At 40.4% G+C, this 23,743-nt stretch overlaps 1 protein-coding gene across 7 annotated transcripts in view; it reads right to left on the reverse strand.

The window, feature by feature from the left end:
• THSD7A (thrombospondin type 1 domain containing 7A) overlaps positions 1-23,743 on the reverse strand; it is a 272,715-nt gene that overhangs the window by 113,361 nt on the left and 135,611 nt on the right. For 6 of the 7 annotated variants that reach the window (XM_077302601.1, XM_077302599.1, XM_077302603.1 and 3 more), the window contains 5 exons: positions 21,088-21,925; positions 8,586-8,834; positions 6,076-6,257; positions 3,552-3,620; positions 771-926 (listed from right to left, as the gene is read on the reverse strand). In XM_077302601.1, coding sequence (XP_077158716.1) covers positions 771-926; positions 3,552-3,620; positions 6,076-6,257; positions 8,586-8,834; positions 21,088-21,925 — 1,494 coding nt within the window. The remainder of the gene's footprint in view (positions 1-770; positions 927-3,551; positions 3,621-6,075; positions 6,258-8,585; positions 8,835-21,087; positions 21,926-23,743) is intronic. The other variant, XM_077302605.1, reaches the window with a different exon arrangement.

The following is a 23,743-nucleotide window of genomic DNA, read 5'->3' on the forward strand; positions in this document are numbered from 1 at the left end:
CCCAACCTCCCAAGAGGCCTGTTGTGGGGCAAGGAAAGGAAAGGCAATTGTAAGCCACTCCTTAAAGTGCAGAAAAGCAGGGCATAAAACCTGCTGTTCTGCTTCATCTCACTCCCTCACTATGCCCTTTAATTGCCTAAGCAGCTACTAGGGAAGCGCCTGTTCTAGCATTTGCATTTCTTGCAGGACATTAAGTTTAGGTCTGATTTTGAACACCACTGTCCACTAACAGTCTGTACACTTTCTTGGATGGATTAATTTTTTTGCAATTAGGACCACCAACCACTTGAAGCGTCAACAAAGTATTTGCATGAATAAATGCCAACCTGGCTCTTTTTTCTCTCTGCTCCATGGAAATCAAAAATTTGCATATGCTTCCATCAGCAGACACAGGACTCATTTTCAGAAACCACTTAGTGTAATGTCCCCCCTCCACACACACACACACACACACACACACACACAGATATTAAATGCAGAAGCAGCCTGATCCTGCTGGTTCTGATTTACTGACTAGGTACAGCCCTTTAAGGGAATGTTTGCAATGGAAGAAAGGGAAAGGAATTATTCTGGATTTTGTTGCACATACAAACAGCAGAGGAGCTCTGAGCTCTAACATCAACTTTGAAGCTGAATATTATGAGTTGCTGAAGCTTAATTCTGAATCCAGAGGGTTCACTTATGACCAAAATCAGCATGGCACTTAAACATTATGCTCCCTTAGGACAGAACACATTATTAAAAGTAATAATGTTTGAAAATGTACTCACCTTTTTTGGCTTGTTGATCATCACAGCTTTCAAAAGTGCATGGCCCCCAAGCTGACCAGGCTGATACCTCACACTCTACAGGACATGGGATATGGCACAACTGGGTGGTGCTCGGCCTTGGGCCCGTGCACAACTTCCAATCCACAGGCTTGGACGCTTTGAGGACAAAATAAAAAAAATCCTGGTTTTGCATACAAATCAAGTTCTACTGCCAGAAAACACTACTGGAACATATCAGAACGTTCTTTTGCATCATGTTAACGTCACATTCATCTGAAAGTAGCATGCAGGAAGCACTTCAACACTGCCATATTTCTTTCTGTAGCTGAGGAGGACTGTTTGTTTCCTAGATCTTTGTCTTTATTTACTTGTGGCCATGGGTGGATGATGTCCTAAGTAAGATGGATTCAGGTGGGTAGACGTATGACATATGAGTCTGAAGCAGCAGAACAAAGTTTGAGTACAGAGAAGCCAACAAAGGTTTATCCTGGATATTAGCTTTTGTGCACATACATTCTTTTTCAAATACATTGAAACAGACTTCACCAAATATTACATAAAGGTTGAGATGCTGCCCAGAAGAGCCAGTTAGAATCAAGATAAGGGTGTGCAATCCTTTTAAAGATATATTGGTAAAAGATTTGGAACCTGGATTTTTCAGAAATTCCACTTTTTTCAAATCCAATAAACACAAGAAGAGAAAACCAAGGCAGTGGCGATGCCACATAAAAGCAACTTGCAAGCAGCTCAGTGAAGATATTCTCCCTGCTGGTTCACCTGGGTCTCTTATGGGCAGTCCCTTTAAACCAGACTGTCCAAGAGAGAGCCCTAGCTGAGCCAGTAGGGAGGAACTCCCCAAGTGTTCAGCTGCTTTGCATGTTCTCATGGTTAGTTTGGTTTAAACCAGACTGCCAAAGAAGTCCCAACTGAGCTGGAATAAAAATTCTCCCCAGGGGCTCAACTGCTTCACAGACTCTCTCGAGCACTCCCTTTAAATCAGTCTTGGCCAATTCCTGTAAACCCAAAAGAGCCCCAGTTAAGTACTGGAGATCCATTGTCCTATTGCAATAATCTGTAACTCAGTAATCTCCCATTCTAGTCTATCTAGTCCCTTTTATTATGCAGTATGCTAACTTGCTGCTATTCACAGGTCATACCAATTGCCTTCATCCAGTCTTAGTGATATTTACTACTCAGTTATTTATGTCTCTTGACTGTAGCTGGCCCATCCTAGCAACATCCCCCTCATCCTTTACCTGTGTGTAATGGATGGTGACTTCTGTTCCAATGTACCTGAACAAGTGTGAGTGCACACAAAAACTTGGAATAAATCTTTGACAGTCGTATCAAACTTTGTCCCAATAAAGTGTTTTTCTTCAGGTAGCTGGCCGCTTGCTCTCTTCCCATGCACTTGGTTTGGTATCTCTTCCTGTTAGCCAGAGTTACCAGCCCCTTTCTAAGGGTCTCAGGTGCCTAACTTGATACACACTGGCTGCTTAAGGAAATTTCTAGCTAAGTCAGACAGTCTCACTAATTGTTTGGTAAATGGGTTTACCTTGTTAGCTTGGATAATGTCAGGAACCAGAGTTCCCTGGTCCCATGACAACATTCTTGAACTTCAGATGAATGAGAGGACTGGAGAAAATTCCAACCCCAAATTTGCACTTTGGAACCTATCAGAGATGGCTTAGATTATGAGCTGCTTGAGGATAAACAGAACATCTACTACAGAGGACAAGCTTCCCCCCAGCCGATATTTTGGCTTTAGGAGGGTCCAAAACAAATTCTTGAAATTTTCATTCAGGAATTAATACAAAGGATAGATTCCCAGCAGCACAAGATCAAGAAACTTGGGTCCACAATATTTTAAATATTAAAAATGGTTCACCATACTCAAAAAAGGTGGGAGCCATTACTGGGGAACCGAGTAAGAAAACCTCTGGTTTAAACTAGAATTTTAAATTTAAAATAGACTGTATTCCATCATGTATTTGTACCCAGGATCTTTTAGCCTTGGTGCAAGTCCACCAAAGATGGAAAAAAAGTGCATATACTTGCTGCAAGTATATTTATTTATTTATTTATTTATTTATTTATTTATTTATTTATTTATTTATTTATTTATTTATCTATTTATCTATCATACCTCTATACCACCCTCCCCGGAGGCTCAGGGCGGTTAAATACCATCTTGTACATCATCATGTAGAAGTTTTCTTTCAGAGTCATATTAAGAGTAAATTTGATCCCTCTGTTTTACATATTTTCCCATTTCTCTAATTGTATATTATAACCAAAATTTTGATGCCATTTAACAATACATTCTTTAACCTGTTCGCTTTCCATGTCCACCTTCAAAAGTAAGTTGTATATTCTTATTATATCTCCATCATTAGTCTTTATACTTCTCATAACCTTTCCAAACCATGATTCCAATTCTTCCCTAGCCCTAACATGAACTCTATGAACCACTCCTCAACCTGCCAAACCTAAGCTAACCCTAACCTTAAAATTAACCCAAATATGAATCCATATTTTAAAAATATTTTTAAATATTTAATGTACAAAAATATTTATACATCTCATGGCTTTTCCTAATCACGACTCTAACTCTTTACCCGCCCTAACGCTTCCTCTAGAAGTAAAACCCCACAGATTCACAGCCAGGGAAACTAATGCCATAAAACTTTGCTTATAAGCCAATATAGTGTTCTCAAAAGGGAGAGTAAGTCCTTAGACAGTTTCCACTGAAACTTCAGGTCAAAGGCTTTCATTACATACCTGTTATTTCAAAAGTGATTGACAGGAGTGGTGCAGCACTAGCCTTCGATGTACTCTGTGACTGACTCTCTGAAATAACGGGGACAAAGACCACCATGATTATAAAGAGGGTTCTAACACAACCTGAGATTGAATTAGCGTAGAAATATGGGATGGATTTCCCCATTGCTACAGTTGTAATTTTCCCTTTTCATCTTCATACCATTCCCTAGTTTAATGCGATCTATCTAGAGGCATATGTATTTTTCTTTCCAATAATAAAAACCCCACTATCGTTCTTCTCTGCGATGGTCTGCTGTCCTCAGGGCTTTGCACACTAAAATACAGTTTTCCTCTTCGCTAGCTGGACCTCTCGGGAAATAAAATGTTCTCACATTTACGTATCCAAAGATAGTCACATTTTAATCTGTGCTTGTATGTGTGTGTCCATTGAGATGAATGCTCAGCAAGCCCTATTTTTCCTATCAATTGGGATAATTTCATACCAGTCTACAGCAAACAAGACTTCTCAAAATATTGAATTAATATGGAAAATATGGAGCTATTGCTGGAATGATTACTTTGTTATGCAAGAGTAAATTGCCACCATGACAGGAAGCTCATTTCGATTTTCCCAGCAAGGCATTAGTCAAGAATGCTGGGGCTTTAAACAGGTTTTGTCAAGTTCTGTCACTCTGCCCTAGTTGAAATGTGAATTCTAGAGACTGCAACACACTTAGTAAACATATGCCGTTTCAGTCCAAATACCAGGGTCAGAGTTGGGTACTTGACTGTAGTCAAGTTTAAGCCTTCAAGTATAAAGACGAAAATGGGACTCCTTTAGGCCTCCAGGAATCACACATATTAAGATGGAACAGGTCAAGGACACCTCTTTTCTTGGAAAATGTGGCAGTATTCCAGCTTGGTGTAGTGGTTAAGACCAGAAAGCTCTAAACTTAAGAGCCAGATTTGATTTCCCGCTCCTCCACATGCAGCCAGCTGGGTGACCCTGGGCTAGTCACAGTCGTGATAGAGCTGTTCAAGCAGAGCAGTTCTATGAGAGCTCTCTCAGCCCCACCTACCTCACAAGGTGTCTGTTGTGGGGAGAGGAAGGGAAGGTGGTTGTTAGCCACATTGAGACTCCTTTGGGTAGTGAAAAGTGGAGTATAAAAACCAACTCTTCTTCTTCTTTAGAAATCAATATATATAGTTTAATGCATGACTGTATTGTGGGTACTTTCAGGTCATTCCAAAAGTGTGAAGAATAATTTGGAGTTTATTTTGAGTTTAGTAATCATTTAGAGTTTCAACAGAAGGAACCTTATGGTTGTAACATAGCATAAGATTGTTTCATTTACCCTGATAATTTAGGGAATAATCTAGGAGATCTACTCAAAAGTAAGTCCCATTTTATTCAGTGGGGCTCACTCCAGAAAAATACTTTTACAATTGAAGGCTTATTTTATTTACACTAACGAATCTTGATTTCAACGGCCTTGGAACATGTTACTCTGCAGAAGATTGTACTGACAGAGCATTGTAGCTGAAGAACTGTGTGCACACAAAAGCTCATACCTTGAAAAAAACTTTGTTGGTCTTAAAGGTGTCTCTGGACTCTAAATTTGTTCTGCTGCTTCAGACCAACATGGCTACCCACCTGAATCTATCTTTTTAGTGAGAAAAACATTCAAGGAAAGAAATGTCTCACTTTTTTTACAATTACAATTTATATGAGAGATGAATCTGGCACAACAGAGGGTCCCTGACCAGATGGGTCCACTGATTCTGTTACTGTTCCATCCGCCACAGTGCTCATGGTGCTGTACTTTGTCTGATCCGATGTTGTAAATTTGAAGGTTCAAAAGCCATACAAAGAAGGTGATCACAGTTAAATGGAAAGTGGGTCCAGTTTTAAATTGTAAATGATGGGACACATGTTAATGGCACAAAAGAGGTTTGCAGGTTGCACACTAAGATAATGCACATTTCAAACTTGCTAACATTAAGCTACTGAATTAGGAGGCATTCTTTTTCTTCCTGCCTCTGTAATATATTTCAAGGTTTCTGTAATATATTTCAAGGAGTTAACACTGTTCTGAGCCCTAATATAGTTGACAGTCGCGTACTCATAGCAGAGATTATCCCAAACTACATCTGGAGCTCACTTGTGGGCTGTGATGCAATGCAGATGAATTATATGGCAATGCTTGTTCCTTTTATATTAAGTGGTTTAAGTTGACTAAGGTCAGAAACATGAAGTCTCCCAGCATTTCTAGTTAAAGCCTCAAGTAGCAGTCAGGAAAGACCTGAAATGCCGAGCATCTTTGTATGATGACCAAAACGTTAGGTTCTTAACTTGATGTTGAAAAATAAACTCTATGTACAGAATTAACTTGTTTCCATAAATGCTGCAACTCAGAAAAAAAATCTGTCCTTTGTAAATTAAGTACAGCTTTTAAATTTAGCTTCTTTTTAAATCAATTTGTGTTGTCTATTAGGACCTTCAGCTTTCATGCTAATTCATTGGTCAGAAAGTCAAACCTACCCTCTTTTTCTTTAAGAGTGTTCAAATACGAGAGGAGATTTTCATTAGCTTGCACGCAATACACCTCCCGGCTCTGAATTCCACCTCCACACAGAGCTGTTTGATTTCCACGTCTCTTATCCTGTTGGCTCAGTAACGGATCAATGCGACATTCAGTCCACTCTGTAGTTCTCCATGCATAACTGAAACCAAATACATTGACAATAAAGCAAACCAAGCTCATTTCATAAACAAAACAAGTTCACATTTCTCCTAAAGCATTACTGGGCTTACAACCCATATATTTGAAATTGGCTTCCAAAGGTAGTTAAAATAATTTCCTCTATTTGGGGAAGACTATTAGTCTAAGCAGGTCTTCTGAGAAGTAACTCTCTTTATTCAGTGGGACTTACATCGAGGAAAGTATTCTTAGAACTGTAATCTTAGAGCCAAATTAGATCATAAAGCATTTCCATGGAAGTGTTTGAGTTCTGACAAGGCCATGGGGAAAAGAACCCCTCCTATACTCATAGTCTCTAGAAGGATTACAGCCCCATTGCATTTGTAAAGTGAAATGATTCCAGAGGCATAATGGCAGCAGCTTCCCTGGACACTGCATCATCTTATTTGGTCTCGAGTTACATTAAATAGGAGATTTATTATCAGACAAAGACTACCAGGAACTGGGTTCCTTTTTTTTTTTTTTTTTAATTTACATGTGTTTTCAGATCAACTACTGCTGACGTAAAATTTAAGAGCTGCAAGTCTTACACTAAGGACTGCTATAATCCATCAATTAAAATCTGGCCAAGTGATTTAAAAAGCGTCCTGGGTACCCTTTTAGAACATGCATGCGTCTTCTCTCCTTCAAAGTGGACATTTGTCATTTCCCTTTTCCCTTGCACCTGGCAAATTTATTTTAATGTTACTGCTCATTTAGCCTACAGGCCTTGAGCAGAGAACTGGGTTCCTGTCCTCATTCTTCCATGCTATCCATTGGGTAATCTTTGGGCAATCTCTGTCTCTTAGCCTAATCTACCCCAAGAGTTGCTGATTAAAATGAAGAACAAATCATGTACACCTAGGGTTGCCAGTCTCCAGATGAGACCTGGCATTTCCCGAGAATTATAGCTCATCTTCAGAGATAGTTCCCCTGAAGAAAATGCTTTAGAGAGTGGGGCTTATAGAACTGTACCCTACTGAGGTCCCTTTCCCCCCAGGCTCCATTGCCAGATCTCCAGGGGTTTTCTAGCCTGGGTCTGGGAACTCCCCCCCCATCCCCTACCAGAGGCCAGAGGACTTGGCCACCCTATGTACTCCACCCATAGCACCTTGGATCTGTATGTTCTTATTTTTATTCCAGTTATGAAAATGTAAATAAATCCAAGGTACACATACATTAAAAAAACCCAGAAAATACAGGGGGAAAAGGGGAAACTTTCAATTCCCTTTTGAAGAAACATAAAAATTTAGATTTACACATCAGTGCAAAACTACAAATAGATACCTTAACTACTCCGCTTTTCATACAAAAAATTAAGTTACTTTTCACTGTCTAAATGAAAGTGATTTCTTATTAGCACAGGGACTCTCTGCTGGATAGTGATGAATGACAAGAAGCGGTGTGCTATCCAATCAACTCATGCATGGCGAAAGGGAAAAAAAGAACTGTGGGACTAAGTTAAAATCTCAATCAGCCTTATGAAGTGAGAGAAATGTCACAAGACACTCTACTCAATGAGTGTTTTAAACCGATATCAAGGAAATGGCTTTCACAGGCCACAGGAGACAGCAAAAAGTATTTCTTCCAAGAAAACTGACAACATCCCACGATCAAAGACAGAATAGAAAAATGACAGGATACCAACGATAGCATCTCTAATACTCTGCCATTTCCTTCCAAGGCAATGGAGGGGAGGATAAGACATCCCAGCAGTTCCTTCCATTCGTGTGCTCATATTAATCTCAATCAGAAACAACTGATTAAAATAATCACTTGACTCTAAATGACTTACCAACATATTTTCTGCAATCTACACAGGAATCATGCAGCCTGGTGAACAACTACTTTTAGGTTTTTTTCCCTCCTACTTACCAGTTGCTGAAGACATCAGAATGCTTAAGCAATATTTATCAGCCTCACTCTGGGATCATCTCTTATATCCTTTGGTGTGCAGCGTACTTCAAATGTGACCAGCTGCTGGAAGGTGTATGCTGGAAAAAACTCCCTACTGCAAATATCTACATTGGCTTTTGCTCCCCAAATGGAACTATATGTAAGTCTGCAGGCATGAATACCGACTTACGACTGCCTTATTTTTAAAGTTGTAATTTCATCCCTTTTATACAGGGTTTTTAAAAAAAGATTATGATGTTGCTCCTTTACAGTTTTCCAAGGCCTGGTGTTGAAGCAGGTCAACACACATTGCCTATCTAACCTAGAAAGGACCAAGCTAATTCTGCCAAGATAACGCAACATGAGTGACAGACCCAAGCCATGCTGAAAACCCAGAGGTATGTTAAAAGCTTACGTGATACATGGAGGCACTCCATCTCCTTGAGACAAACACTCTTCTGTTTCTTCTAGTTCTGGGCACTCATTTTCATTACCGATGGGAAACTGCTTAATGGTTCTTGTTCTTGTGCGATTGCCTTTAGGAGATGTCATATCAAAACATGTTTTGGAACAAGGGCTCCACTCAGACCATTCTGTCACCTGGCATTCCTTTGTGATCACACAAGACTGGAAAGTAATTGGCAATTTCTCTTGTTGGCAAAAGCTGTAAAAGAACATTAAAATGGTCAGGAAATGAACTCCCTTGTGAATTCCTAGCAGCATTTTGTAACCATTCTACTGTCAGAGTTGCATGTGTAGTAAATTCCTAGATCAGTAGGCTACTGAAGATTACTTGGTGACACGGGCATTGCCTCACATGAGAGGAATCTGTTCACAGTAAAGGAAACGTTGGTTTCTGTAGCTTTGTAAATAACCAACACTTCTATTCAAATTAAAACCAAACATAGGACACTTTTAAAACAAGGTTATCAAAGACTGCCCAGAACAGGGCCAGTTCTGGCAGCTTGGTGAGCAATACTTCCATTTGATCAGGGTGACTGACACTGAGGCCTCTAATTAGAACCATACAAATCATAGCTGTCAAATTCCATCCTCTTCATATGAGAGGAAAACTATTGTGCCAGGAAGACATGTTGTCAGAGGGGGTGGTAGCAAAGTACATAAACAGATGTATAGCCTTTATTGTATAACCATAAGATTATATACCACACAGGCTAATCAGCTTCAGGATACGAAAAGCTACAGATAAGTAATGATATAGGTATATTTTCATCCCTACATCTATGTGACCCAACTCAAAAGGTAATCACACAGAGACTCAATCTTTTGAGGTGTCTTAGAGACTACCCCAGTTACCTGAAAGGAAGAGTAGGGTGGATTGTTTTTTTCATATGGATTTTCAAGAATAAGATTAGACTGCCTTAAATTTACATACTAGTTACAATTATGTACAGTAATTGTACCTTTTGTGCATGACCTTTTCTTTTTAAGGGAGGATCAGCTTACATTCAGGATGAATATATTTACATTCATCTTACATTGGATGATTATAATAATTGGATTTTTGCAGCCAACAGAGGACCTCCACAAGAACAAGCAGCAGGCTAGGAATGTGTACACACCGACATATACACAGAGATGCATCATCAATGAACAATAAAGGACAGGGCAGGTTAACAAGGAAAGCAATAAAAGTACCAGGAACTCAGAACAACAATCCAAATGGAGATGAAGCTGAATTGCTGACTGTACAATTTATTAATTTGGGGTCACAACATGACGGCAGTTGAGAACCGCTGGTTTACACACACATCCCATGCTTCAAGTGGGTAGCTGTGTTGGTCTGAAGCAGCGGAACAAATTTAGAGACCAGTGGCATCTTTAAGACCCACAAAGTTTTATTTAAGGTATGAGCTTTTGTGTACATACAAACTTCCTTGGGCACTGACAAATACATGCAAGTATCAAGAATTGCTAGTAAAAAAAAATCTTCATGAATCATTTTAGACTTGTTTTTTGCTTGTAAAATACTCAAAATACAGGATTAAGAAATAAGGAGATCAAAAGCACATTAACCAATATGCGCGGATTCCATCATCTCCGTTTTATGGGCTTTTATGCCCTAGTTTTATTGAATTTTTTAAAACTGGCGTGTTTTTATTTATTTTGTTTGTACGGGTATGTTTTTTTAAATTGTATCTACTGTTATTTACTTAGTTCTGTTTTACTGTTTCAATGTTGAGCTGCTTCAAGCAAGTTGGGAAGGGAAGCACAAAAAATTCCCTTAATTAAAATTAAGTCAGGTTTAAATCACAAAGCTACTGATGCAGATTACAAATGGCTTTTAGCAAAAATTTATCTGACCCACAATAGCCAAGGGTAGCCCAATTTCATCAGATATCAGGAGTCAAGCAAAGTCAGCCCTGGTTACTACTTGAATAAGGACCATCAAGGATGTTTAGGGCGGCTACTCTTATGCATCAACATACATCAGCAGTGACCCTATATACTTTCTACAAACATCCCCCCCCCAAAAAAAAAATTGCTTTTGCTGAGAAAGCAGCAGGATAAGGCAGTATCTAAGAAACAGGATCAGAATGAAAGCAGGAATGAATGGTGTAGATAAAAGGAAACTTGCAATGCCATATAGTTCTTTACATTAAGCTGGTGGTACAATCTTGTCCTAGATTAATGGAGCTAAATTAGGATAGACTTGTATCTTATTCACCCACAGCCCTGTAACTTCAAAATACAGTGGCTTAGTGAAGTCAAAATGGCATACTGACACAGTCATGGAGCTATAACCTTAAGTACTATGCAGTCATAAAAATGGTATTGAAGAAGCAGCCAACATAATTTGCATCTTATCCTCTTCCAAGTCTTGTTCTATCTTCCCCCAGCAGAACAGAGCTATGACAGAAAATAGCTATCATAAGTAATGCATTTTCATAAGAAACACTGGATGATGCTCGTAAGGGAATAGAGCCAGCTCTGTAAGCCAACAACATGTACTGACTGACTATCTCCAACAGGATACATATGAGATAAAAGCCAGGAGATGCACTGTGAAACAAGCTTTCTTGCTATTGCCTTTTGTGGATTGGTGAATGGTATTCATGGACTGTTTCCGCACTGGAGGCTTTGTTCCAGATCGCAGGCTGGAGATTGAGTCAGGGAAGGTTGCCCCACCTCATCCTGCTCCTGCATGGGGAAGTATTTGGCCTCATGCACCTCATCCACCTCGGATTTCTGCTCCTGTACAGGAGTCGGGACATTCCTAACAGCTGAATTTCTGACACCTATAGGCATTAGCAAGGAAACCTGAAGCATAAATACCCAAACATGGTCAAGTATGCTATGCAAATAAGAATGAATGCTTGCAGGCTACTGATGACTAGGTTCCTGAGTGGCTCAATCCCCTGCGTGATTGGAGTCTTTATGATTGGTGCTGAAGAAAGGCTCCTCAAATACTCTTCTAATAAATGGACCTTGGCATTAGCTAGACAAGAAGAGGCATTTATGAGCTCTTCTTGGCCGTACAGTTATGTTCTCATAACATTCCTTCTACTACTGGACGTTGATTGCTTTCTTTAGCAATTGTGGGGGCATCATCAGGAGCTGTGTCATCTTTCATGGGTGCCAATGGAATTCCTTGGAACTGTGGGAATGACAATGCTGTGGATTACCAATTGACCACATCTACACAATGAAGGTTCCTAGTATTCTCAGGTAAGCAATGTTAGATAGCAGATGTTGGAAAAGATCTTACACTGCCATTAATCAGTAGGCAACTTTGCTATTCAGAAGAGGCTCGAATATGGCAGCCCCTCCCCATCAGATCCCAATTTTTATTCCAATAAAAATGCCCTCGGGGTAAGATTAATACTTGGTAAAAACTGCACTGCTGTGTTTTATTTTGTCCACCAAGGAATAATGATTCTGGAACAATCTTTTAACATTTTCCCAATAATTTAAAATGCACGTTAGATACATGCAGTATTCAAGCACTGATCAATAGAAGCAAACACTGATCCAGCATTTTTATGAATATCAGTAAAAGGCTGCTGACTAAGTAATTTTGAAACTATATTGGTTAAAAGGCCTGTTTGAAAGTATGGTTTAAATACTTATATTTTACTTTGTGAGCACAGCAGGTGATGTAAGTTCCCCTGATTTGACAGAGCTGCAAAAACTCTCCCTTGTCATCTTAGCAACAGAAAGTGGCATAGGAACAGGCATGAACACTGCCCACATGCCCCGTGCTCCATCAGCAGTCATCTCCCCTTTACTTCAGAGAAAATGAGATTTATATTTTCTCTGAAGTAAAGGGGGAGGAGGAAAGGTGCAAAGAAACTGTGCACAAAGTGGGTGTGATGTTATATGGTCAGTCCTTTTTCACTGTGTGGACTTTCTGATATCCACAGGGGGGGAATCCCCAGGCAGAGCAAGCCCTAGATATAGAAACCAGCAGCACTTTCCATTCTAGGTTGTCATTTGACCCAATCCATATAACAATATTTGCATTCTTCCTTATAAACCAAAGTTTCATCCTTGTGTTTGGGAACCTAGATTGTAGGAAAAAGCACAAAACACCATTTCTGCATCAGGTGTGATTAAAAACTTGGATTGCTGAGAAAATTGAAGTTTTCCATTAGATGACCCATTAGAAAGGAGGATGAAGAAAAAGCATATTACCCTGATGAGGTATAAATGTTTTAACAGAAGTATGTGTATGCATTTACAATTATAACTCAGGAAGGAATTAGTATTACCACTAAATATGATTGAAGATCATATTTTGGATTGTTCACACAGCAAAAAAAGCACTTAGCCACTCATCTGAATTATGTCTACCAGTGATCTTTTAAAACAAAACAGTTCCAAAAATGTATAACCTTTGTTAATCAAAACAGAGACTTTCACATTCTTTAGCATTTTTCTGCCGTAAACCATTTTTGTTACTCCTACTTTGACATTTTACATTGGAGTTTCATGTCTTTATTGTAACTTTCAATGGCATTTCCTCCATTTACTCTCTGGTTTTATTCTCTGCACACTAAAACTGTTAACATTTATTTTCCCCTACTTGATTTCCCTTTTGATTACATACTGACTCTTCCATTGTTCTGGAATGAATAACGTAACTGAAATCAGCAGAGGAAATAGTGCCAACATAATCACTGGGTTCATGTCAGATTTTTTAAAAATGCAATTGAATGCCAAGTTGTTATTTTCAGCTTTAAAGAGCACAATAATTCTGAATTAAATAAATAAGAATGCCTTATGCGCTAATAATGCATGACTGTACAGCTATAGGCCATTCACTCTCCATGCAGAAGCATGGAGCCACATGCCAGAGACCCCAAGTCTGTAGCTGTCTAGGGAAGTACTTAAGGCAGGTTATTCACTTACTGCTGACAGTATTTCTGCCTGGATTCCTAATTTAGTGCCCATTTAACCTGAGCACCAACAAGCATTCAGCATTTTCTATGAGCGATTTTGTTTTCACTTAATATAATCAACAACAGATCAGTCCGGCCTTTTATGAAAGACTATTTAGATACTGATTGTAAGAATATCATCATCTTAATTCCATATTTTTCATCAACAGCAACAACATTTACGACAGAATTCAGCATAACTGTGAGCAGGTGCACGAAAGATGGACATGCTCCCTGAGACATGCACCTTTCACAGTGCAACAGTCACCCCGTGCTGCCCTCCCCTGGAGTTTTAAATGGGAAGCTGCAAACAGTGGCCGACTAATGGAGTTAATGTATAAGTCGGAGCTACGAACTAGGAATTTCAGGTTTCATATCTCTTCTCTGCATTCACCTCAAATAACTAAGCAACTTTTTCACATCCATAACATCCTTAGCATCTGCAATATGGGGATAAAAAAGACATGAATTCAATTCTATTGTAAACATTATTGAGATAATGCATGTTGAAATTGTATTTTGTAATTGTATTTTGTAATTGTAATGCATTTTGAAAACTCGAAGTATTATAAGCAGATATAGACATGGGGAAATCCACAGGAAATAATGGGAAGGGTGATTAGGAGGGAGAATAAATAGTGGGAAGGGGTTCAGAAGAACAGGATGGAGGTTAAAGAGGATGTGATGTTAGAAGGACCCATAAAAATTCATGGCAGCATAAATCCCCCCACTTTGTGGCTACAAGTCACTCATTCATGCAGATTATGTAGATTGGGTCCGGGGGCCTGGAAGATGTAAAATAATCACACATGAGCAGAAGAGGAAGTCAAGGAGCTCCCTGATTAAGGAAAGCCACAGAAGACTTGAACTGTTCAGAGGTCAAGAACCTTTATTATATTTATTGTCCTTTATTCAATATCACTGTAATCCACTGTCGGTTTTGGAAACGGAGCCTGAGATCTCTTTGAAACCAAGTTCTCCTTTTGTCCCATTAGAACTTGGGGGGGGGATGGCTTCAGGGCCACAAAAGAAAACAAGTGTGCTTCCTCATTCTTAATAGGCCAATGGGGGCTCATTCTCCCCTGCAAATCAAACATGGGGGTGGGGCTGGAGAAATATCCATTCATTCATTCATTCATTCATTCATTCATTCATTCATTCATTCATTCATTCATTGGATTTCTAGGCAGCTCCTCTCCAAAAGATCTCAGGGTGGTTTACAACAAGAGGAATAGTCTTGTACAATAATAGACCAACCCATGTCACACTAATACATGTCTCCTTGTACATGTCCCACCCAAACTCATTTCACATGGTATAACAGGCTGTAATGGGGGCATTTGTTGGTCTCCAACTCTGCTCCTACTGAATGCCCTCCATACGATATACCTATCCATGGTTCTAATTTGCAGTGAAAATATATTGTATCAATGGAACAAGACATCAAGCACTCATTTTGTGGCAGCTGACAAGGAACAGCTTGTTCCCTTGGTGAGACAGAACATCCTCCAAACAGAGAATATTATTTACTATTGGTGATTGATCAAATAAACAACTCTACCACTATCAGCAAATGGGTATATGAAAACAAATCAAAAGACATTATGCTACAAAACAGGAACACTTTGAATCAATCCCTTCCGAGACTCAATTCTTTAAAAAAAAAACACTTCACTTTATGGTAAGCATTAATATTCGGAGGTGTCTTTTACTGACTGAGTTTCACCACTGCTCCATTTAGTCTATCACAGTCTACTTTGACAGGCAGCAGCTCTCTGGAGCCTCAGGAACAACTTTTGCCCATTTCTGCTACTTGATATCCATTAAGCAGGATGGCAGTGATTGAACTTGGGACCATAGGCATGCAGAATACATTATGCTACAAAAAAGGGGTTGATTTCACTAACTGTATTAATCTTGCAGCTATTTTCAGTATCTGTCTTTCAATACAGAAGCAAAACAGGAGAATTGTGGGCATACATAGGCCATTTTAAAATTTGAACGTTTTTCAATATTATGAATAGAGCCAAATTCTGCACACATGCTGAAAATACCACTTGAGCTTTCTGCCACATCTATCCACAAATTTCTTGTGCCATGTTATCTTCTAGATAATATAAATTTGTAGGCACTGAGAGTCGGGGCTTAACTAGACCTGTAAAGAGTCATGGTGTTTTCCCCTTCTTCTTTGCAACACAGAGGTAAACACGGTGATGGCCCTCCACACCCACCCCAACCCTCCATTTCCAAGAGTACCTAAAAGGCGATGTGGGGATCTATGTGTGTGGAAGAGGACTTGGACTTCCCCTTGCTCTCCTTTCTCTGGTCATCTGGGGAGCCACCATGTGATGGACCAATTAGGTTCCACCTCTCCCTAGGAGCGACCAGTGGGAGCTGACAGAATGTTAGAGAGTTGAAAAACAGAGGTTAAGAGAACAGATAGGAACTGGCAGCAAAGTTATTGTGAAGGAAAAGAGTTTATCTGGCTGTCATTGGATTCAAATTTTGTTGTACTACTTCAGACCAACACAGCTCTTTCACAGAAGTCATGACACTGAGATTGAATATATATTTTTTCCCAGCAGGCCAAGTAACAGTATGGGGGACTTTAAGGTTGGGAAAATGAGGAAGGGAGATTAAACCCCCTTTCCACTTTTTGCTACAGCCGCAATATGGATCTCTCCCTGGGGCGATTACAATTTAAAAATTAAAACATTAGGGAAACCGATTACAAATCTACAATTTCATCTAGTTTTTATTCTGTGGTATTACTCAGGCCTTTTATCAAGGAAGGTCTGTGAAAGCCCACTTTTGTTTTCTCCATGACAAATGGCACAACACCCACAAGACAACCATGAGTCATTTGTTTTGACAACTGGCCATCATTCTTATTGAGCATTGTTAGTAAGCAACTCTTTGAACCTTGAAGAATAATGAGTGGTAACCCAACAGTGAAATCTCTGTCATTTGTTTACATTTTGTGAGCTAGCTGAATAATCACTGTAAGAATTCTTTTTAGCTACACTAAATAAAATGCCAGATTAAAAAGAAAATATTTCTGGCCTTATATAAGTTCTTAGTCCTTTGTTATACTAAAACAAGACACTAACAAGTCCTTTTGAGCATTCTGCCATAAAATTAATTGTCTTTCAATTCTTTGCTCTGCAATTCTCAGAACATCCCAACTTCCACTAGATTGCCCACCAGGAAGGAGATTCATTGGAGACCACAAGCCTTGCAGACAGAATGATCGGTCATTTTTCCTTTCCCACTAATGAGGAGTAGCTAATTTTAGGAAAGACTCTAATGGGTAGCCGTGTTGGTCTGAAGTAGCACAATAAAATAAGAGTCCAGTAGCACCTTTAAGACCAACAAAGATTTATTTCAGCATGTGAGCTTTCGAGTGCGAGCACTCTTCGTCAGACTATGGTCTTCTTACATGACAGGGAATATATAGCAAAAATCAATTTGGTTGTGACACAGTCTACTGATGTAACAGAATTGCACTTGGAAGATCATTGGACTACTGGACTCTGATTTTAATTTTAGGAAAGGCCTTTCTGTGACTTCAAAACCTAGTGAGAGCAGACAATACTGAACCAGAGGGCTGGCATAAGGCAGCTGGCATAAGGCAGCTTCGTATGTTCATCATCCCAAAACCCAAAGTATGCAATTTGTAACAGGAGCCATACTTGATTGATAAGGGACAGCAATATTGCCTTTACTTGCTGAACTTGCCATAACCCCAAGATTTTCCCCTGACTTCTTTTCCTGAACAAAGCAGGTACAATATGGTAGAAAAATCTCACAAAGGGAAAGGTATTATAAGAAAGGGGGGGATATTAAAGAAGAATTGCACATCATCAAACATCATGAAGAATTTGGCTCTCAGTGACCCACATTTTATGCTTGCTTTGTAGATTTTTTCACAGAATCATATGTTATGTTTAATGGAAAGTGCATTAGGTTTCCTATGCAATAGCAAGTTTTAAATTGAATAAGATGTACTAGGGACAAAGTTATCATTAAAGATAAAGGGTCAACAGCTAGAATTAAGACAAATTCAGGGGGAAACAACATAGCTCTGTTAGGAGGCCTAGACATCAAGCAGCAGAGAAATGTACTTAGCCACCTACTGAAGTTGAGGAAAGAATTTAGAAAGGCATACAAAATTCAGAGAAAATGGAAATGGAATAGCAAAACAAAGAAGAAGACCAATTTCAAACAAGAGTTTAATGTACTGTACAGCAGGGGTAGTCAACCTGTGGTCCTCCAGATGTTCATGGAGCTACCCTGACAGTTTGAAGGCTGTACCTCAACCCCCCCCCCTAAGCCACAGGAAACGCACAAATGCCAAAATTCCCATTATAGTCTATGGCGCCATAAACTTTCAAGGGTGCCGAAGCTAAGGCAGCCAAATCCGGCCCCTCATGCATAAGCCTACTCATGATCCCATAAAGGGTTGCATTAAAAAGCACTATGCATCTACGATTATATGCATAGGCATTGTAACAGAGAAATATGTTTTTTTTTAATTTAGCGATCATAGCAGGACCTTTAAATTGCGTCAGAATATGGAGGAAGGCGATTTGTTGCCTAAATTGATTGACAGGTGGAAGCGCAACACATAGAAGGTGCATTGCTCTCTTCCGCCTCTTCCAGCAGCAGGTGAGGAGGGTAAGATGCGCAAAAAGAAGGCAGAGAACGGCAAGACAGCAAAAAGGTGAGGAGGGCAGGGCGGGGGAACGATATAATGTTGCGCTTTGCCATTCCATGGACGTGACACTATTTTTACAAATATGTGGAAATGCTCACTGAATTCAACTGAGGAGGCAAATCCATATGTGTATTCCTTCCTCTTTGCATACAAATGTATTTATCCCTCTTAAGCAGATGGTGAAGCTTTTGCTCACTAGAGTGCATATCACAAATCTTGGGATCAGAGTAATTGGGTGGTTTTGGAAGTCACCTACTTATCAGTCACAGTTCCCCATATATAAAATGGAAATAACATATTGGTATTATTACAAGGATGGAAAATAATTTGCAAATTTAAGAATTTGTGACATATATAGGATATAACAACAAAAGGATTATGAGATCCACAAACATTAGCAAGGAAACAGAGGTAACAATATCCAGCAATAGGCACAATTTTAAAACATCAGAATAAGGACAGAAAATGGTTCTTCTAGAACCATTCTTCTTCTATGCCTCTTCTAGATTAGGGTTGCACTTAGTACCAACAAGGGCTCCAAAAATCTGGACAGGCTGGGCTGCTGCCTTTTGCATATTGGCCAGGTTCTGAAGGTCATGACTGCTCCAACAGAGGTGCAAGAAGCTCAATCCCTCGAAGAAAGAGGTCTTGTGGCTGGGTAGGAAGGATCCAAGAGAGGAAGTGCATTTCCTCTGCCTACACACCATGCAACTGACAACTTTGCATACCCTCAGGGATTTTGGGGTGGGGGGGATTTGCAATGTTTCCATTTTGATGGAAGCCCAGATCATTCTTCCATCTTTGCCAAGCAAGGCTACTAGTGCCCTACCTGGCCCTGGAAGACCTTGCTACAGTGATCCAGGGCCTACAAAAGGGAGCTCCTCCACCAGGCGTTTGTTTGAGGCCGACCATCCCCAAAACACCCACTGCCCCCCCCAGACACCCTTCCCATGACTAAAAAATCTGATCAACCCAAAGCTGTGTCAGTGTTCCTGTTCCTGTTTAAATATTATTCTAGCTGACATGTTATGTTATGAATGTTATATTTGTTGTAATGTTCTCTGTAATTAGCCCATGATGTTATATGTAAACCGGCCAGAGCCATATGGAAGTGTGGTATAAAATCTAAATATATAAATACATAAATAAGGTCAACTCCAGGCTGGATTACTGTAACTCACTATAATTTCCTAACTCGGAAATTACAGCTGTTGCAGAATGCAGTCTTACAAGGATCCCATAAAGGGCACATATTCAACTGTCCCTTCAGCAGCTTCAATGGCTCCCAATTGAGTTCCAGATCACATTCAAGGTGCTAGTATTGAACTTTAGAGCACAACATGGTCTGGGACTTGCATATCTGAGAAACTGCCTCTCCCAATACATCACCCAGAGAGCACTTCATTCATCTGGTGCAAGTTGGTCGGTAGTTTCTGGTCCCAAAGACATTTTTCTGACATTGACCAGAATCAGGGCCATTTCAGCCCTGGCTCTAACCTGGTGGTTACGGTCCTGACAGAGCTACCACAGTTCTGCAGGGCCTATAAGACACCAGGTCTATGGTTGAGGCTGGAGTAATCTAATAAAAAATAGGTCTTCCCCAGCCCCTATCAGGTACATGCCCTCCTTTTCCCCATGCCACTGACAGATGTATTCTCCCAGAATCAACAGGCAGGAAAGAAAAACAATGGCTGGGGTGTTGGAGAGGAAGTAGTTAAATTAGTAGTTGTTAGATAGCAAGTTGATGTTCAGTTTTTAAATTTTAACTTTAATTTTTAAATAAATTAATTTTTTATGTATTTTAACCATGTTGTAAACCACCTCAAGCCTACCATGGGAGAACGGCAGTATAAAAATACAAGAAATAATAATCTGTTTAATAACTTCCCAATTAATATGCAATACGTTCATGAAGTTTTGCAACCAAAATTGTGGCAATCCCCAGGTTTCTCCTACATGCTTTGCTTTGATATGGAGGACACTAAAGTGCAAAAATCCTCCTGAGAGACCCCATGGGTCAGTAAGATTCTGAGTATTTTTACAACCTATCCCTATGGTACAGTTTGTTTAGCAGGACTCAGTAAAGAGATACGATGTGTGTTCAGCATTAGTCATGGTTGAATATATATTATACATAATATCTTAAACTAGTAATCAAGCCCACTGTATGAGCAATACAGCAGGCGTTAGGTACTTACAGTCTTGCGGGTCGGCGTTGTGACGGCGGGGGCTCCCTCGGGCGGCGGGGCCTCCCCCGGGCGGCGGTCTGTCGTCGTCGTCTCTCTCTGGCGGTGGCCTGACGCGGCGAGAGGCGCTTCGAGCCTCTCACTGTGTCAGGCCGCCGGGCAGGGAGCCCCCGGCAGCCGCGTGGAGCGCGGCTGCCAGGGGCTCCCTTGCGGGCGGCCTGACATATCGGAGGCGTGACGCGTCAGGCCGGCGGCAAAGGAGCAACTGCGAGCCGCGCTGCACGCGGCTCGCAGTTGCTGGGGCTGGGAATCGGAGGGACCAATCGGCAGGCGCACAGCGTCTGCCGATTGGTCCCTCCGATTGTCTGTCCGGAGGAAGGGTCCAATCCGGACCCTTCCTCATCCCGGACACATCCTGCCCCAGAACCCCTTACCCTTTTATTTAGTCCGTGGCGCCCGCAGTGCCACGGGCGGTGTTAAGATTTGACAGAGAGCAGTAGAAACAAGTCAGTACATCAGAATGCATTACAACATAATGCCTGGGGCTTTTTAAAAGGGCTAACTAACAACTTAGCAAGACACGGCTATATGCTTAAAGTGAGAAAAAATTACCTCAAGGCAACAGTTTTTCCATTTCTGTGAGTGCACATCACCTGTCTTGTCTGGTATCCAATTTGTATGTCCCAATATTTGTTCTCCTGTCTGTTCTGTCTGTTACGATTCCTCTTTTTCTTAATCAGCTCACGGGCTTCTGGATCCCTTATCGCTTTCTCCTTATCCTTGTCCTTTTCTTTTTCTTTGTTCTTTCCACGCTTCCTTGCTTGCCGTATGTGTCGTGAGTGGGGCACTGAACATGTACTCCATGGGCCCACACTCAGACTATACATGCTTTCTTCAGTAGTGCATGGGGAAGAACTGCAAACCTGAAACTCAGTCAAGTTAGGACAAGCAGAGCCCCCAAACTGAGATGGGGCAACAACATGGCGAGAACGGTGCTTCAGCCCTTTGCCACAGGTCTTGGAGCACTCTGACCAGTCCAAGAACTCAGACACAATGCAGTCCTTCTGGCAAGGGATGAGGCATCCCTGCTCCAACTGTGGTTTAGGCTCAAAATATTCACATATTGTGTCCTCCACTACAACCCCATTTGCTTTTTGGATACACATTATGTCTCTCGTCTGAATCCCGTCTTCCCCTCTGATGCACTCTGCTGGTTTTTCCACACTCCTTGAGATAACAGGCTGGCACTGATTCCAGGTGCCCAACTGCCAGTCATACAATTCTTTGTGCCAGTCACAAACTCTGAAGCAGTTCTGCTGGTTGTCAGGCCTCTCTGACAGCTTGCAGTTTGTAAGCAGCGTGGTCCATCCTTCCACATGGGCACACCAGACTCCCCGTGTCTGGATGCCTCCTGGGCCACATTCATCTCCCATACAACGACCCCATGGACCTAGGGAAAAAACAAGAAAAAAGAAGGTTGAAATATCTAACAGCCCTATGAGGAAATGTGTTTTTTTTTCCCTTTGGAGATTTGAAATGAATAAAAACCTTCATTCAGAGTTTTTAAAAAATGTTCCCACTTTGGGCAGAGAACAGGCAGCATGTGGCATGCTCATGTTCAGTCTTATGAATTTGATAAATTCATAAAAGCAACCACATAGAGTTTAAACAGGATTGCTCAGTTGACTAGAGAGCTAAATATGCAAAGGCAGCATCTTGATATGTTTCCAGAGAATGCTTCCTACTCACAGAAGCAATGGCATCTCTGATCCCACTTCTAGCTATGTGTAAAAGAGGTAATGTGATTGTTAAAGATTCATAATACTAAAGCTAGATGGAATTTATCCAATGAAGCACTTCAAGATTAAAATGGCTTTGATCAGTGGCAAAAAAAAAGTCTAAAAATAGAAGTGTACATCAAGTTGTCTTTAAATCATGCTCCTTGCATGAACACAATCTGTGTCGGAAGTACATTTGGGGATACGCAAAACTTTCAGATAAAAACTGCAAGACATAAAGTATTAAGGTTCCCAATTTTTCTTCCTTTTTTCTTACTAGAGGTCTGCCTTTACTTAATTTGAATGTCTTTCACAGAATAGATGAAAAGAGGTTATAATAAGGTCCTGTCCTATTTTGCCTCTGTTTGGTCACTGTCTGTCTCTTCGCTGTACTTTAAATCTGAAAGCATTATACCAACAGTATCACCGAATTGAACCACATCCGGTTACTTTAAGCGGTTAGACTATTCATCAAAGCTGTAATGTCTGTTCTCAGGCCAGAACATCTGGAAAACTTTACTGGTTTTGTAGATTGAAAGATGTAGAATAAACTGAGACAATGTGATGTTTCTTAGTGAGATGCCTGAAGAATCATATAGATTTGAATAACAGTAGCATTTTGATTTGGCATGGAGGACAGGTGTTTCACCATCTAGCCTAGCCTATACAGCATGTGTGTACCTTATTGTGATATAGGTCTCCATATTCTGCCAGTAGCTATGGTATTATTTATAAAAAAAAAACATTCAGCAGGCTTCAGAATGATGTGGACAGAAACTGGTTTTCATGCCAGTTTGGACTACTGATTGTTGATGGAGTGTGACAGTCATTCTCTGTGTGATCCATGGCTGCAGTCTCGAAGCAAACACTCCACCAGAGTACACTACAAAAGACACATCGTAGACTAACATTTTGCTTGCAGATTCTAAAACCTTAAGCATTACATCCTTGATAGCAATGCCAGCTGGCAGAGATAGATTCACCACATGAAAACTCCTGGGCTGTTTTCAACAGATTAAGTTTGAATTAGGGTTTCCAAGGTTTAGCTAGATAACCAGGGAAATGAATGTATGTTTTAAGCATAAATGCATTCCAGCAAGATTACCCTAGTTTATCTCTAACCAGCCTTCCACAAATGACATGATCACTGCTGAATTTATTTTACTCCATGTATATTTACATTTCATACAGAGAGACCGAAAAAGTACGGGGGGGGGGGGGGAGACTGCATGGAGCTTTACTTATAACCCCTAACCAAATTTACAGGAAGGAAATAAAAATGTATAAAATCAGCATGCAGTGGGACATAATCACAGCTGAGCACAATGTACACGCCTTCACCTTCCACGCTGCAAGCCTCTGTCTTATCACATCACTACACCTTGCATATATTGCATGTCCAATTAACGAGAGCTTCTTTAACAGACTGTTGTTGATCTACTCTTTGGTGTTCCAGAGACCTGAAGCAATTCCACACTGTGGCATAACTA

The sequence above is a fragment of the Paroedura picta genome, chromosome 11 (genome assembly GCF_049243985.1).
Source record: "Paroedura picta isolate Pp20150507F chromosome 11, Ppicta_v3.0, whole genome shotgun sequence".
Taxonomy (NCBI): Eukaryota; Metazoa; Chordata; class Lepidosauria; order Squamata; family Gekkonidae; genus Paroedura; species Paroedura picta.